At 49.2% G+C, this 15,658-nt stretch overlaps 1 protein-coding gene across 7 annotated transcripts in view; it reads right to left on the bottom strand.

Annotated features, from left to right (window-relative positions):
- The window catches only part of ZNF608 (zinc finger protein 608), a 119,608-nt gene that overhangs the window by 8,524 nt on the left and 95,426 nt on the right, over positions 1 to 15,658 (bottom strand). For all 7 annotated transcript variants that reach the window (XM_075541464.1, XM_075541466.1, XM_075541463.1 and 4 more), the window contains 2 exons: positions 3,390 to 3,477; positions 383 to 2,837 (listed from right to left, as the gene is read on the bottom strand). In XM_075541464.1, the coding sequence (XP_075397579.1) occupies positions 383 to 2,837; positions 3,390 to 3,477 (2,543 nt within the window). The remainder of the gene's footprint in view (positions 1 to 382; positions 2,838 to 3,389; positions 3,478 to 15,658) is intronic.

Consider the following 15,658-nt stretch of genomic DNA (forward strand, 5'->3'; position numbering starts at 1 on the left):
TAAAAGATACTAGTAGAAACCTGGGAAGTCAAAGACCACATTTCTTTGGAGACAGGACTCTGTGTTAGCTGGGAGCTCAACAGGCATGTGGTTGAAGGAATGGCCTGGTTTTAGGCTCGGTTAAAAAACAAAGGGACCGGTCAAGAGTCAGGGGATCGGTTAGCGGCACAGAACCCGGGTCCGCAAGCCCACTGCTCCTTGTTCCACACTGCACCACCAACCTAGCCCACAGCTCGTGAGACACTCATTTTTCCAAGAAAAGAGAACAAAAATCTAGTACTGGTTCATTTCCTTTTTGGACAAGCTCAACCACATCAAGCCCAGCCCTGTACAGTTCTCAGACTGCTCTGTCCCTGTGGGGGGCCACGCTCCACACTCTTACTTGTTTCAATCTCGAGGTTGGGTCTACACCTGTCTGCTTCATTGAGTCCATGACAGACTTCATTTCTACAGCCTCCTTAATAAGCTGGTGGTTTTCCATCTGCTTAGCTTTGAAGCTGTCGGCCTGAAGCTGCTGCTGGTGATTGGAGAGAAGCTGCGATTTACCTGTCTCCTCAGTTTTATTAGGCACTGATGGCCCTAGTTTAGAATGGTTTTTGTTAGGCTCCGGAGTAGAGGGAGCTTTTGAGATTGTGGCCGACGGCAAGTTTTTCTGCTTACTGTCCTCCTTGGCCAGCTCCTTCAAAGGGAGTTCGCTTTTCCTGTCACAGTCCCCTCTGCCAGCTTGGACCATCTTCTGCTCTGCCAGCCTCTGGTCCTCATAGTACTTCTCGTACTGCTGTCTGTAGGCGGGGCTGGTGGCCATCAGGGACTTCTGGTCCACGTAGAGCCCGTAGGCATACTGGCCGTAATACAGGGACTGAGCCAGGGCGGGGTGTCTTTGCGTGATCACCGACTGGTGCTGAGCCTGCAAGGAGGCCGAAGTGTGGTCCACTTTCTTAGACTCTAACTGCTGGGCCCTGTCTTTCTTCTCGGCGTCTTCCTCGGACTCCTTCTTGATCTTCATTCCCGGGGCGCTCCCAGCTGCGGGGGCGCCCACCTGCCCGGGGTGCATGTAGCCTGGGGAGTAGTACGGGTCGTAGCCGTGGTAGTAGGGGGAATGGGAGGGCTCTTTCATTTGCGAGGACGGTGCGGCGGCTGAAGCATGCCCTTTGACAACACCGTCCTTGGCAGACATCACGTCTGCCGGCGAACTGGCCTTGGACCTCATGCCCTCCGACCGGCTGTCGGAGCCGCCGTCGTCCGCGGCGTCAGAGATGTCCGAGTAGGCGGGGCTGTTGGTCTTGGCCGCGGAAGCCTCGGCTCCGTTCTGGGTCAACACGTGCAGCGGGGCCATGGGCGCCTGCCCGTTCACCACGGCGCTGCACTCCATCCGGGACGCGCTCCCGATGGAAGGGCTGGGGGCGTTGTCGGTGAACGTGTACACCTTATCGGCTTCGGCCTTGATACTGGCCATGCGGCTCTCTTGAGACTCCGACAGCCCGTTGGCCAGCCCCCCTTCGGCTTTGTTGAGGTGCTCCTTCAAAAAGTGCCCCGGCACCTCTTTCCCAGCCGCCTTGGCGTCCTCCAGCTTGCCCAGCTTGGCGTCCATTTTCGGGCTCCCCGTCTCTTTCCCTTCCTTGTCCTTTACCTTGCGCTTCTCCTTTTTCTTCTTGTCCTTGAGCGACACCAGGGCCGGGTTGACCGTGATGGGCTCTCCCATAATGGTGGGCTTTGGCTGGATGGGTTTCAACGGGGGGCTCTTGGGCGTGGCCTGGACCACCGTGGTGGTGAGGGAGGGCAGCCCGGGGATGGTGCCCGCGGTGGTGGTGGTGAAGGCGGCCGTGGGGATGGCGATGAGCTGCGGCGGGGTGGGGGCCGGGGCCGGGGCAATGGGCCGCGCCGTTTTCAGCTTCGAGAGATTCTTGTCCATTTTGCAGTTGTTGGCCTTTTTGCCCTTCTCTTTCTCTCCCAAGCTCTTCTTGTCGATGAATCCCTCGGCTTCCAGTTTGGGCATCTCGGCGGCCAGGCTGCCGTCGGCCGCGGTGCAGCCGTCCAAGGCGGCCGTCATGTTGGAGATGACGGGCAGGTTGTTCAGTTCGTGGTTCAGGCCCTTCTTTTTGCCCGAGTTCTTGCCAGCTTTCGCGCTGGCCACGGCGCTCGGGCCGTTGCTCAGGAGCTCCCTCTTGCCTTTGGGGGTGCCGGGGGGGTTCCCCGAGCCAGGGGACCCCGGTGCCTTCCCCTGGTCGTAGGCCGAGCCGCTGGTGCTGGCCTCGCTGCCGCACTCGAGGGCCACGTGGCTCAGCGCTTCCTCGCAGTCGGAGATCTTGTCCTCGGCGTCGGGCTCGAATTCCAGTTTGTTCTCCGGGTCCAAGTGGGCGTGCGCCTGGTGGTACCGCAGGCCGTTAATGTGCTTGTACTTCTTGTTGCAGTTGGGGTGCGGGCAATCGATCAACACGGGAGAGGCGCAGCCCTGGTCCAAGAAGGCCGCCTCGGGCTTCCCCTGCGGGGTGGTGGGCGTGCTCCGGGAGTTGGTGCGCACGCGCTTCCCGGGCTTGTCCTCCGAGCTGGAGTTCAGGTCCAGCTCCATGGGGGGCTTGTTTTTCCTTTTGTTGGTGGAGGAGGGGCTGGCTTTGATGTCCTCGGCGGCACAATTGGGGGGCGTCCTCCGGCCACTGGCGTTGAGGCTGCCGCGCCTCCCTTTGCCGTTGGCTCCCCCTCGGTTCTTGTTCTGCAGCCCCCGGGACTCGGCGAAGCTGGCCTCCGAGCCCGGGGCCGCCGCCGCCGCAGACCTGGCCCGCTTGCCTCGGCCGCGGCCCCCTCGCATCTCCAGGTCGCTGGTCGGGGACTCGCAAAACCTAGGAAGAGCAAGGAACACGAGGTGACCAGGAGCAGCCCCAAAGGTGCCTGGCAAAATCCCGGGGGGGGTGGGGTTGGGGGGGCTCAAGGCCGTAAAGATCAGCCGGTACCCTGAGAACTCGGGCATCCGCAAAAGAACAGGATGCCAAAGGCCCACTGTCTTCCTCAGAAGCCCTGCGGAAAAAATAGCTCAGGTAGCTAGCTTCGAACCCAGCTCCAGGGCTCCTTCCCATCCCAGCCCCCACTCCCAAAGGGGAGAGAGGAGAGAGAAAGGAGAGAGGAGGTGAGAGGAGAGAGAGAGAACAAAGGCAGGAGGAGAGGTGGGGAGTGGCGATCTGACAGAAAGAAACCCAGCTTCTATCTGCATTTGACTGTGCTCAGTCCTGAATTGCTCATTTCTCTTTCGCCCGGTTTCAATTACAAGCCGACTTTTTATGTATTATTAATCTCTCTCTGGTTTCCTTACAAAGAGCGTGTGGGGGAGGATGAGGGGAAGGAGAAGGTGGGAGGAGAAAAAAACAGAGCCCCGAAAAAGAAAGGCTGGTGTCTACCTGGGAGGAGCCCAGTCGTGCTTGGTGCAGTCCAGGAGGGTCCCCACGTATGTCTTATTCCTCCACGTCACATTGACCACTAGGACACCTGTGAGGGGCAGAGATAAAGAAGGATCACAATCAGTATCTATTACTTCACTTCCGGTGTATTTACCATCATCATTTTTCCCCCTTACCAGCAAAGGTCTATTCTCATTTGCTTTCAAAAGCTGTGGTTTGCATTCTTCCTCTTTTTGGTTTCAGTAACCTCAAGTTAAAACCCACAGGAAATTGTGTGTGTGTGTGTGTGTGTGTGTGTGTACGCACTCGCATGCGCACACACCGGGCACAAAGGGGTGAGCGAGGAGCCTGTGTCTAACAGTGTAATCAAGACACTGCTGACAGAAGGAAATGGGTTTTGCCATGTCCTGCTGTAAAACAGCAACTCTCGCCTCTTAATTTTTCTATTATTACACATAATTGCTTTCCTTTGGCAAGCAGCCAACATAAACCAAGCGCCAGTTACCAGGGCTTCAACCAGAAGGTGACTGAACGAAATCAGTTTTGTTTCCAATTCAGTACTATAAAATAATGGTGGCTTTCATTTATTAAAAAATTATGCCGGGGCAGAAAAATAATGAACAGAGAGGAGAGCAGGGCCTCCACTAAAGTCCACGTGAACACATCGCCAGTTATGATTTCTCATTGCAAATCCCTCCTTGACCTTGCGAGACAAGACTCAGCCTTGGCATGGGATCTGTTTCACTGTTTGGTCTTGTTTCATATTGAGGACGCCTAAAATAACCTCTTAAAGAAAATAAATGTGCACAATAGATTTGCTCTTGAGGTTATCTTTAGCATCAACCTTAGTAAGCACTTGCCACAGAGGATTAGAGAGAGGGGGAAAAAATCTCAAAACCAACACACTTGTTTCCTGCAAGTCGTTCTGCTTTCCCCAACTGTTTTGCAGACAGACAATTTAATTTAGCACTGCATCTGTGAATTACTAAACTGCAAGCGCACTTAGTATAGCAAATGCCAGAGACACAAAATAGAACATCCTCTCTATTTCTCTAGAGTACAGTGCCACGCTAAAAAAAAAAAAATCAGTCCCTTAAGGCATATATTAAAAGGACCCACATAAAGTATCAGCATTAGCAAATGAAATATTTAAGTCAGTTTTTCTTTTGACACCCCCTTGCCACCACACCCTTTCTGGGAAACAGGCAGGAACAGTACTCAAACTCAACGTCTATTTCTAGTTGGCTGGCTTACTTGTCTTATACCAATTTGCCATTCTGAATTCAGTAGAAGACCTGTCAACTCCTTTACAGTACAGGGACTGCTCTCACGAGCTTGGATTCATTTCCGTGGACATTTTAACAACAGGCAAAATATCTAATGGTGGGGACTCAAGGACGAGGGCAGGAAGGGTTTCTTTAAAAATCTCAACAACAAAAAGATTTTAAAACTGAATCCCATACGGTTTATGTAGCTATTACTTATGTGACAGCTGAATCCACTCATTGTTGCAATGGTGTAGTGTTGCAAAAGCTTAGCTACACACACACACACAGAGAGAGAGAGAGAGAGAGAGAGAGAGAGAGAGAGAGAGAGAGAGACCGAGACCAGCGAGCTAGTAGGAGGCAAAGCAAGCATTTCCTCAAATCACTGATTTCATTGTACTTCCCTCAGGAGATTGTTTTTTTTAAGCCATTGAGTATAAAATTCACATTGAGATGAGAATCGGTGGCAATTAGGCATTTGGTCAAAATTTGCAGAAGACAGAACAATTGGAGGAAAGGATTCTTTATGAGCACATCCCTTCAGGAAAAGGGAGGGGGTGGGAGAGGCGAAGACGGGGAGGGGGGTAGACAAAGCTGCTTTTTTCATCATCTGCTCTCTGGGGCACTGTGTGTGTGGTGTCAAAGACCTTTGCAGCTGCTTAAAATTCTTCAGCATGTCAGCTATATTTACAATCCAGGAATATATCTGTATTGCCAGAAGGTTACTGCATTTTAGCTTCAGATGCAATAGGCTGAATCACTGCGTTCCAGAGTCCCTGATGTAGCACAAATGTATAATTAAAATAGCATGAAAGGAAACATGAAAGAAACAACAAACCCTCCATTCTTGCCGTAATAAAATTAAAAACAGGAAAAGTCTGCACAGACACTTAACATTTGTCTGCAGTGAAAGGCTTTTGTTATTGCTTCCCCCTAAGGGTTTCGCGTTTCCAGCAGAAGCTGGCAGCGGATTGGCCAGCGCCTGCTGCAAACACTCCCGTCTGATTGGCCGGGTCGGGGCGGCCGCCCCGGGCACCCGAGGCAGTGGCCTCGGCTAACCGACCTTCAGGAAGGTACGAAGATGCCACCGGCACGGCACGGGAGGTGGGGGCACCTCCGAGAAGGAGGCCTGAGATCGTGCGCCCAAGAAAGCGCTGCTGCCGTGCTGCCCGCTCTGAATCAACACTGGCTTGTTTGCACTAGCAAGGCCCGTCAGTGTGATGAAAGCCTTGTGTCTGCCTGACCGTGCTGTGTTTCCCCATCCAGCCCGCGCCTCTCTCTGACTCCAGATAAGACGCCCGCCGAACCCAATTCCTTGCCTCCAAACAGGATACAGAGAAGCCTGGGGTGGGGGCTCCAAAAACAAGCAATTAATCATTGGTTATCAGGGCGGCACTTTGAAGTTGTCACAAGGCAACTTAAGTTTCCACTTGTCCCCTAGTCACGTGGCCTGCTATACTATCTGTGGAAGAAACAGCAGACCTCCTCTCTAAGTGCAGGTTACCCTTTTATTACCACTTTTGCACCACTGGGAATAAAATCCTGGTGTGTCCCCCCACCCCCACCCCCCCCCCCGAGGAAACACCCCTTCTCTTCAATTTCAAACACCCTAAATAAAGCACCTTTATTTTTCAAGAGGCCCTGTGTTTAAAATGGTTCAAGTAAATGAATTTTTCCCAGGGAAATTTGGAATGGTCTCCATCGAGCTGTGGTAAATTGAATACATGTGTCTGGGACTCTTGTTTCTTTATATGTACAAGGGGCTTCAGGATGCCGCAAAGCACTTTAAGCTGCTCAGAACCCACATCTGACTGATCTCTTTCTCTCTCTCTCTCTCCTGTTTATATAACCAAATCCTGCCTCTATCTTGGAATGGAGGGTAAAGAATGTTTCCCATCGAAACTACAAAGTGTATTGTTTCTTTGTAAGGAAGTCTATGTTTAGACAACATCCTATTGTGAGAAGCCAAGTATAAAGGTGGTGTTTTAACTTGCAAAGATGTAAATGGTTTCTCGTTTTATTTTGGTCTCAAAATCTTGAACACTGTGTAACCTGTGTACCCCCCCCTCCCTCCAAAACAACAATTGACTATCATTTTAAAAGAGTAAATTCTCAAAATGAAAATTATCCCTTTAAGAGTATTGTCAATCTATGTGAATTTTATAAATCTGGGAGTTAAATTAACAAGTGTTTGATGGCACTGCGCGTTAGGTATTGAGCTGCCAACTGCAAGGTTGGTGGTTCAAACCTACTAGCTGCTCCAAGGGAGAACAATGAGGCTGTCTGCATCCACATAAAGATGAACAGTGTTGGAAATCCTTCCCGATTAGACTCAATTGACTCCATGGCAGTGGCTTTAGTTAGGTTTTGTTTTAGTTTTAGAGCACAAAACTCTATTTCTCTGTTAATGTGTATAAATTGGAAATACATGCACACACAGCCCAAGGAGATTTCTTTCAATACACATTTACTCACTCAAGCACACACAGTCTATGAACTCAAGTTCTTCTCATGGTTATATTCTCAGATACCACACCTGAAAGTTTGCCGTTTTCCCCTGCTCACCCAGGCTTCCCAAGGGGCAGGTTCTTACACCATGTAACTCTAACTGGACCGGCGACAGGCACCTGAAAGGGACTTGGAGCCAAATACACAACTGTTCAGTGTTATCTCTTCTATGAACCCTCTCCAACTACATATGTTAAGCACACAACAGAAGGAATGGCCTTGTCGTTGGGCATAGAACTGTGCCCCCTAAAGAAACATGGGGAATCCCAACCTGTCCATGTGACCCCTCCAGTCATGTTGACGATGTCGTAATGATGGGTCCTAACTTTGCATCCTCTGACTGCTTCCTTACAAAAGAGCAGAACAGACCCAGAGTCAGATTCAAACACAGGGACAAGAAATGCCAAGGAATACTTGGGGCTTGTGACAAGGTGGGGCGGGGGGCTGCGGCTCCCTTCCCGACAGCCAATGCCCTAATCTGGACTTCTCTCCTCCCCCCAAACAGTGGCACAATAAAATTCAGGCCTTTAAAGCCATCAGTCAGTGGTAATTTTGCTACAATAGTCCTAAGAAATCTCCTTTGACTTCTATGTATGTGTGTGCTTCAAAGGGCCCTGGGATAAACAGAAGTGGAAAAATGGTGAGCTATTTCCTCGAAGTTTTGAAGCCTCTTTTCACTGTCTTCTCACCGATGCTGGGCCCACACACAGCTGCACTGATGTTCTCACTTCTCAGCTTCCAGACCAGTTGTCAGGCCCATCGCCTGAGTTCTATGAGAGGAGAGTGCGCTTCCATGATGCGCTGTTCTCCTTCCATGCCTGCCCCTTATGAAGCCCCTTCTTGTCTCTTCCCCCTCTGTCTGGCTCATCTAGTGCTTCTGTAACAGAAGCAGCACAAGTAGGTGGGTGGCTTTAAAAAGCAGAAATTCATTTTCTCACTGTTTTGGAGGCTAGTCAGAAGGCTTTCCCTCTCTGCTGGCCCTCAGACATGGTCTTTGTCTCTCTGTATCTTCTGTCTCGAGGTTCCTTGGAGATCTCTTGACCCCATTCCCCCCAATCTGTGCTTGCTCAGTCCCTTGCTTAATCTGTTCTATTTTCATATCTCAAAAGAGATGGGCCTTTCACAAATAATATTTCATTAACATAACAAAGAGGCCCCCTTCCAAAGAGGCTCATAACCACAGGCATGTGGTTATTGTCAGGTGTCTCTGGGTTTGTTCCTTGCTGATAACAACCCTATGCAGGAAACACTGCACAGTCAGTCCTGCAGTGCTCCTTAGACGTACACAGCTGTAGCCACTGCATCACTCCATCTCATTCAGGAGTTTCTTCTCTTTGTTTTTTTTTTAACTTGACTTGCCAAGCATAAGACGCCCTTGTTGAGGGATTCAATGTCAGTCAGAATAAGGCCAAGAGCTGGCTGTGGAACAGACCGTCGATTGTTCATAGGCGAGTTCAAACATTAAAACAAGTTCAGGTGAGCCAGAGCACATCTCTAAGTATGCCCCCACTTGAATTTAAAATCACCTCAAGAACAGATTTGATGCACTGAACGTTGATGACCAAAGACCAGCTGCACTGTGAGATGACATCACAACACCATATAGGAAGAACACAAAACGTCATGCATAGAGAAAGGAATAGAAAAAATAAAACAAAAATCAAAATGAATGTGGAGAGACTCAAACTTACTCTTGAACATAGCGAAACTAAAGCGAATAAAAGGATGACATCAAGGCTGAACAGAAGAATTCCAACAGTGGCTCGGGAAAACAGGGCAAATTGTTATGATGAACGTGCAAAGACCTAGAGTAAGAACACCAAACAGAGGAATATGCTCAGCATATGTCAAGCTGAAACCGCTGCAGGGGAAAAAAAAAATCCAGTCCTGAGTTACAATGCTCAAGGATTTTGTGGGCGAAACACTGAAAAGCAAAAAACGAAAGACACTGAAAGCAACAAAAGAAGATGGAAGGAATACAGAGAGTCACTGTTACCTAAGGAATTGATCACCATCCAACCATCTCAAGAGGTAGCCAATGATCACGAACTGATGACATTGAAGGAACAGTCCAAGATGCACTAAAAGCTTCACAGTGAGAAATGAGGCTCCAGAAATAAACAGAAAGCCAATGAAGATGTTTCCACAAACAAATGCAGTGCTCAAAGCACTCGCTAGTGTATGCCAGGAAATGTGGAGGGCTGATGCCAGTAGGAGGATTAGAATTTACAATACATTTTTGGTGGGGGGGCGGGTAAAGGAGGGCACACACAATCCCATCCCTAGAATCTTTTTGACAGGTTAAACTGGAGATTACTATAGTTACCTTGGAGGCCACAAACTATAAGTGGCAGCCTGAATGACAAGGAGAATCCCCCCCCCACACACACACACACCAAGGATAACCACACAGTCTATTAAGTTAGCAACAACAAAAGGTCTTTCTGGATTTGATCACAGTGGACACTATTAGCATCACCCGCTCCTTCGTCCCTATAGCAGTTTACTGCACTCATGCATTGTATGCATGCACTTCTCTTCCATTAAGGCTAGGCCCTTGGAACAGGTACAGTATCTGCACTAGGAGCATCTGTTGAGCACAGTGCCCATTGCCCATTGTATGGCAACTCATTAACACTTGGTAGCTATCTGGATAGGCATTACCCCCACCCCCCAACCTGGTGCAGTGGTTAAAGTACTTGACCACCAACCAAAAGGCTGATGGTTCGAATCTACCAGCTGTCCCCATAGGCAAAAATTGTGACAGTCGGCTGCCATAAAGAGTCACAGGCCTTGGGAACCACACAGGACAGTTCTACTCGGTTCCATAGTGCTCCTATGGATCAAAGTAAACTTGGTATATGGTTTGCAACTAATGGGATTGTGAGTGAAGTCCATCTAGATTTGAATCATCATCAGTGACACTCTGACACTCTGCAGCCCACCCAACCCCCGCTCCCCTGCCCCACCGTCCCTGGGGCCATTCTTTCTCAATGATCATAATCTCTTGCTACCTTACAGATGACAGAAAGTCTCTGTGGAGAAATTCTGCTCTGAAGCTGTTATAAATATGGTCTGTGAATTATTATTTTGGTATGTGTGAAGATGTTTCCTTAAGAACTGGGCCAATGCCTGATTTCCCAGAGGATCAGCATAACTCCGTTTGTATTACACTTTAAAGACCATTTCAGGATTTCCAGAGTGCCTCATCCCTGGGCCAGAAGTCTTCGCCAAGCATTGCAAATGCGGAATTCAGATGAATTCGATGGAGCATGCTCGTGCTAATGAATTCTCGCTAAAAGTTCATGCATTCCAGCTGTCATCTTCCTCTCGGTTTGTCCTCTTTGTGAGTACTGTACACACGGTACCGGGTAGAATCCATCACCGTTTCTCTGCACACAACGCACACTTTTCGATATTTGTTATTTTTGCTGTGCCTTATTCCACCTTGGTCCTTCTTCTGAAAATGCTGGCTCTCAAATAGTACATATGTTTCTCAGTCTAGCTTCAGGAGCTTTGACCTTCGGCTTGGTCTTTCTTCCCAGGATCAAGCTGCGTTTGTAATGACGTGTGCGCCATCTTGAAAATGACGACTAAAACTGTAAATGAAATGCTTGGCAGCTAAAATGCAGAGACTTTTCTGCTACCTCTGCCATGTGTGTACAGAGAGCACGACGACAAGAGAGTCAGCGTGGTCGCAAGATGGGCCTCTTCCCGCCCAAAGGAAAAGGGATAGAAATGGACACCCATAGAATCAGTGAGTCCAGTGGAAATCTCTCCCAAGCCATCAGACCAGAAGAGAGATGGTGCCTGGCTACCACAACTGAGGGCCCTGAGTAAAGTGGGGGACAAATCACAACCAGGCTTACCGGCTGCATAGGGGCTGGCGGGACCCCAAAGCCTAGGTATGGCCCTTAGTCACCCTTCGGGTCTGGAACTGAACTCGCCCCCATGTTAGAATAAGCCGCAGGTTTCGATGAAAAGGGGAACGTGTACCCAACGACAGAGGGTTAAGGGAAGAAGGACAAACGGAAATAAGAACCACTGGGAGGAAATGGCATCTGTAATGGAACAGCAATCAGATCGCAAAGACTGAGTTGAGCCAAAAAGTGTATTTGTAAATTGTTGAGTGTAAAACTGATGATCTGCTCCTAGGTCACAATAAACAGATTTTTTTTTAAAGAAGAAAGAAAAGGTCACCTGACCAGAACACAGAGTGGGATTTTTTTTTTTCAAGAGCCCCACTGCTGGGCTACATATTTGAAGAGTCACTTTAACCACATCCTGTAATCAAACCATCTGGAACACAGTGCTGCGATTAGTCACCCTGAACAGTGGGCTTTATCTGAACAAATAATGTATGGCAATGGAGCTTGGGAGATAGGCCATACTAACAAAGGGAAGTGTAATGAAGCACTTTATGCCCCAGTGTGCCGCCACGGAGCACAAGCCCCACAGACACCGTGCTCTGGGGTTAATGCACTGCTGTAGGAAAGCACAGCGCGCTTAACGATTAAAGGCCTGGGAGCTAAAGATTGCTGGTTTGGGTGGATCCTCTCTGTGGGCGGCTGGGATACGTTGGCACAGCTCTATCTGCGTTAATTATAACCTCGCCGGTAAGAGTTCAGCGTCCCTATTAGGGCGTGGTGTCCGTTGCAGGGCAGTATGAACAAGGGTTCTTTAGAGGAGGATGGTTCTTCTTCGCTAGTGGCAGCCGGAGGTTAACTGAACCCCAAGACACTCCTTTTGGTTCATCGCAACCTTGTCCATAAATCACCAGAAGAAAAAAAACCTTAGTCTGAATAAATATGCTGAACCAGTGCCGACATTCCCCCAAACAATGCCAAGATGCTGTCCCAACACACGTTTTACAAGCTGGGGTCCTTTCATACTCCACCTGCACTTACGCCTTTCAAAAGAGAATTTGCTCCTCAGGAGACATTCTATAGACAGTTAAAATAATAATAATAATAAATGACGCTTCTAAATTTTCTGATTGGGTTGTTAGCCACACCACAAACCCCTGCCCTGCCCAACTGAATAATCCCCTTGAGAGAGAGAGAGAGAGAGAGAGAGAGCGAGCGAGCTGAAGCTACCTTGGTTCCCCGTGGGTCTTAGGGTTTAGTACACAGAAGAACACAGAGCCGCTTCCATCACCGCCACCTCCCCCGCAGCCTTTGTTCTGAGGCCTGATGAGCTGTATTGATTTGGGAAAATCATTGAGCTTCTTGGAAAACTAGACTCTCGCTTATTCACTGCCATCTATTTCTTTCCCATGAAGACAGGTGGTCAATATCCAGCTGACTGGTCAGCTAGAAGAAGCTCTTGCTTTGCTTTTTTCTACTTCCCCAGTAACACTATCCTTTCCCACTTCTAGTAAATACAGCAGCCCCTTCAGATGTCTGGTGAGGGGGAGGGAAGAAAGGCTTTTTGCAGCCCCGCCCAGAACATGGACGTGCTGCCCTGGTTGGCATGGTGCCTGCTTGTACCCCTGGATGGGGCAGGGTTTTCACGGGCCACCTCTTAGAGAAGTTCACACGCTAAGGAAACGTTTATCATTCAAGATATGACTTCAGTATCATCAAGTCAGGTAGATTGCTTGAGCTTGCTTAATATCCCCCGCAGATACAGGTGTTTCACAGAACTAGTCCATCCTCTCATAAAACACCAGAGGTGTCATTTCAGATATTTTGGGGGAACAACGTGTACCTTGATAGAAGGCAAAGACACATGGCGGCGTTCTTTAGAAAGTTAATTTTTAAAATGATCAGTAGTGAGACAATATTTGCTCTTCAGTTACTTAGGCGCACGTACCCCAGAGCAGCATTGTGCTCAAGGGGCAGAGACCGTGCCCACCCCAGGTATGTAAACCTAAAGACTTCAGTGTCTGCTAGGGCAGCGGTTCTCAGACTGTGGGCCTCGACTCCTTTGGGGGTCGAATGGCCCTTTCACAGGAGTTGCCTGATTCACAACAGTAGCAAAATTACAGTTAAGAAGTAGTAATGAAAATAATTTTATGGTTGGGGATCACCACACCATGAGTAAATGTATTCAGGGGTTGGGGCATGAGGAAGGTTAAGAACCACTGCTTTAAATAAAACCCACCAAAAATTTGGCAAAGGTACTTTATAGGTATCTATTCAACTACAGAGAGCCATAATGGTGACATGATTGGTTGCCCTCTTTTTTAAGAGCTCAGAGTTGGAAGGCTCCCCACCCCAGCCCCAGAGCCAGTGGGGAGGGAAGCAGCCTTTACCGGCTCCCACTTTCAGCCTCACAGGTCACTGAAGATAAGCAACTGGGAGAATGCTGGTCCTTCCAATCATCAGTCCCAGGCTTTTCCTGCAGTTAGTAGTCATCACCTGGGTCTTTTCTGCTACATCTTTGCTCCCCTCTCCACAGTGCCACTACTTCAATGTGAAAAACAGGTACAAAGAGCACCGCCACCAGACAAAAGCAAATGGTCTTTAAAATAAAAACAGCACCGGCCTCTCGACCCAAAGGAGAGCACTCTAAGGCTAGTGGAAGCAATGAGGAGACGGATTTGAGAGAGTATGAATTCAAAGTCACTTCCAACAAGCCTAAGGGATCCAGGTAAGTGTTTGGTGGCTAAGTGATCCTGAGAGGCAAGGACGGCGAGACTGTGTGTCTTACCTACTTTGGACATGTCAGGAGAGACCGGCCCCTGGAGAAAGACATCGTGCTTGGGAAAGTGGAGGGGCGGCGAAAGAGACAAAGGCTCTGGAGGATGTGGACTGACTGACACCGTGGCTGCAACAATGGGCTCAGGCACAGGAGGACCCAGGACCTGTTGTGCAAAGGGCCATCGACAAGGAGCCTTAGTGAGGTAGTCCATTACAGACTAAGCTGCTAACCACAAGATTAGTAGTTTGGACCCCACTAGGAGGGGAACTGACTGACTCTCGATGGCAGAGAGTTTAACAGGGATACGACTACTCTCTGGTTCAGGTCCAAAGTTTCTCCCCTGATGTCAGGAGCAGGGGAGGTAGAGACAGGGCAGGAGGGACAATCAGCACGGAGATCCATGAAGCCGGAAGAAGCAATGGGAATGTAAGAATGAGAAACCTCACATTGCTTTGGGGAAGGGAGAGAAGGAAGGCCAGAATAATGTAGCGGTGGCCACTTCCCAGCATCTCTAACCCCACAGTCTGCCTCACAGACCCACGACTCCTTAGGGACCACATGCCCAGTCCAGGCTGGGGGTGGTTAGCTGGGTTTCAGGTGTAAACATAACTGAATCGCAGGTCAAGATGTATGTAATGCAACACGTGCACAACGGACAGAACGCTGTCCAGTGAGAAAGAGCCACAATGATCCGGGGAGGCCTCTTTGGGTGTGGATAAATTTAGAGCACATTACGCTGAGTAAAATAAGTCAATCGTGAAAAGATAAATAAATATGGTATGAGAACACTTAAAGAAAAAAAAAAAGGTTTACACCCAGAAAAATACAATTAGTTGATAGTTGCCAGGGATGAGCGGAAAAGGGAGAGCCACTTACTGATGAGATAACGAGACACACGTTGGAACTGACGAAAGGAAGGCAAGGGAAGGGAAAGGCACAACACCCTTCAAGGAAGACGACACTGGGCAAGAAAGAAGGGCAGTTACCGTAATTACCGTAATGCAGGGGCTCCTCAACAAACTAACTCACGAAACCCAGGCTCAAGAGGTGTGAGCCTGCATGAAGAGCGAGCGGCACACCGACCTGCAGGTATGGGTTTGGTTGTAGCTATTTCTACATACAGAGCTATAGGTGCTACATATATGTTAACACAGACCTGGAAAGTTCTCAAACAGAACCAAGCACCTCGCCAGACAAAGTTCCTAGGCTCCCAGGCGAGGGACGACAGACTGCAGGGACATCTAAATCTACATCAATCAATTAGTGCTCTGCAGCTAACTGTGGTGAGTGGGCAGCATCTGAGGGTCTGTCTGAAAGCTTGCGAGTGAGCAGCTCTCTAAATCTGCCTCTTGGTCTATTCCCCTCTGGAGCAAAGAGGAGTGAGGGAAACCAAGGGTCAAGGGAGCACTCGGTCCAAGGACTAACAGAGCACATGACCCACAGCCTACCTGGGCACGAAATCCGAAGAGTAAGATGGTGTTCAGCTACCATTAGCAACCTGCCACACTCTGGTCGGGGTCCCAAAGAAAGGTCCTGGACTGACGGGGAGAAAATACAGAACCGCAAAATCCAATTCACAGAAAAGACTGGACTTGGTGGTCTGACAAAGACCGATGGAAGGCCTGAGATGCAGTCCTTCTGAGCTGGAACCGAAGCCCTGCCTCGAAACCACCTTTCAACCAAAGGACGACAGGTCCATAAAGTAAACAATAACCCTCCAGAGGAATGTGCTCCTTAGAACAATCAATTACATAAGAGCTAAAGGACAACCTTTGCCCAAAAGCTAAGCTGAGAGGCAGGGACCAAGGGCTGATGGTGGGGAGGGGGCTGGAGTGCAGACACATTGCAGGG

This window comes from Tenrec ecaudatus, chromosome 2 (assembly GCF_050624435.1).
Source record: "Tenrec ecaudatus isolate mTenEca1 chromosome 2, mTenEca1.hap1, whole genome shotgun sequence".
Classification (NCBI taxonomy): domain Eukaryota; kingdom Metazoa; phylum Chordata; class Mammalia; order Afrosoricida; family Tenrecidae; genus Tenrec; species Tenrec ecaudatus.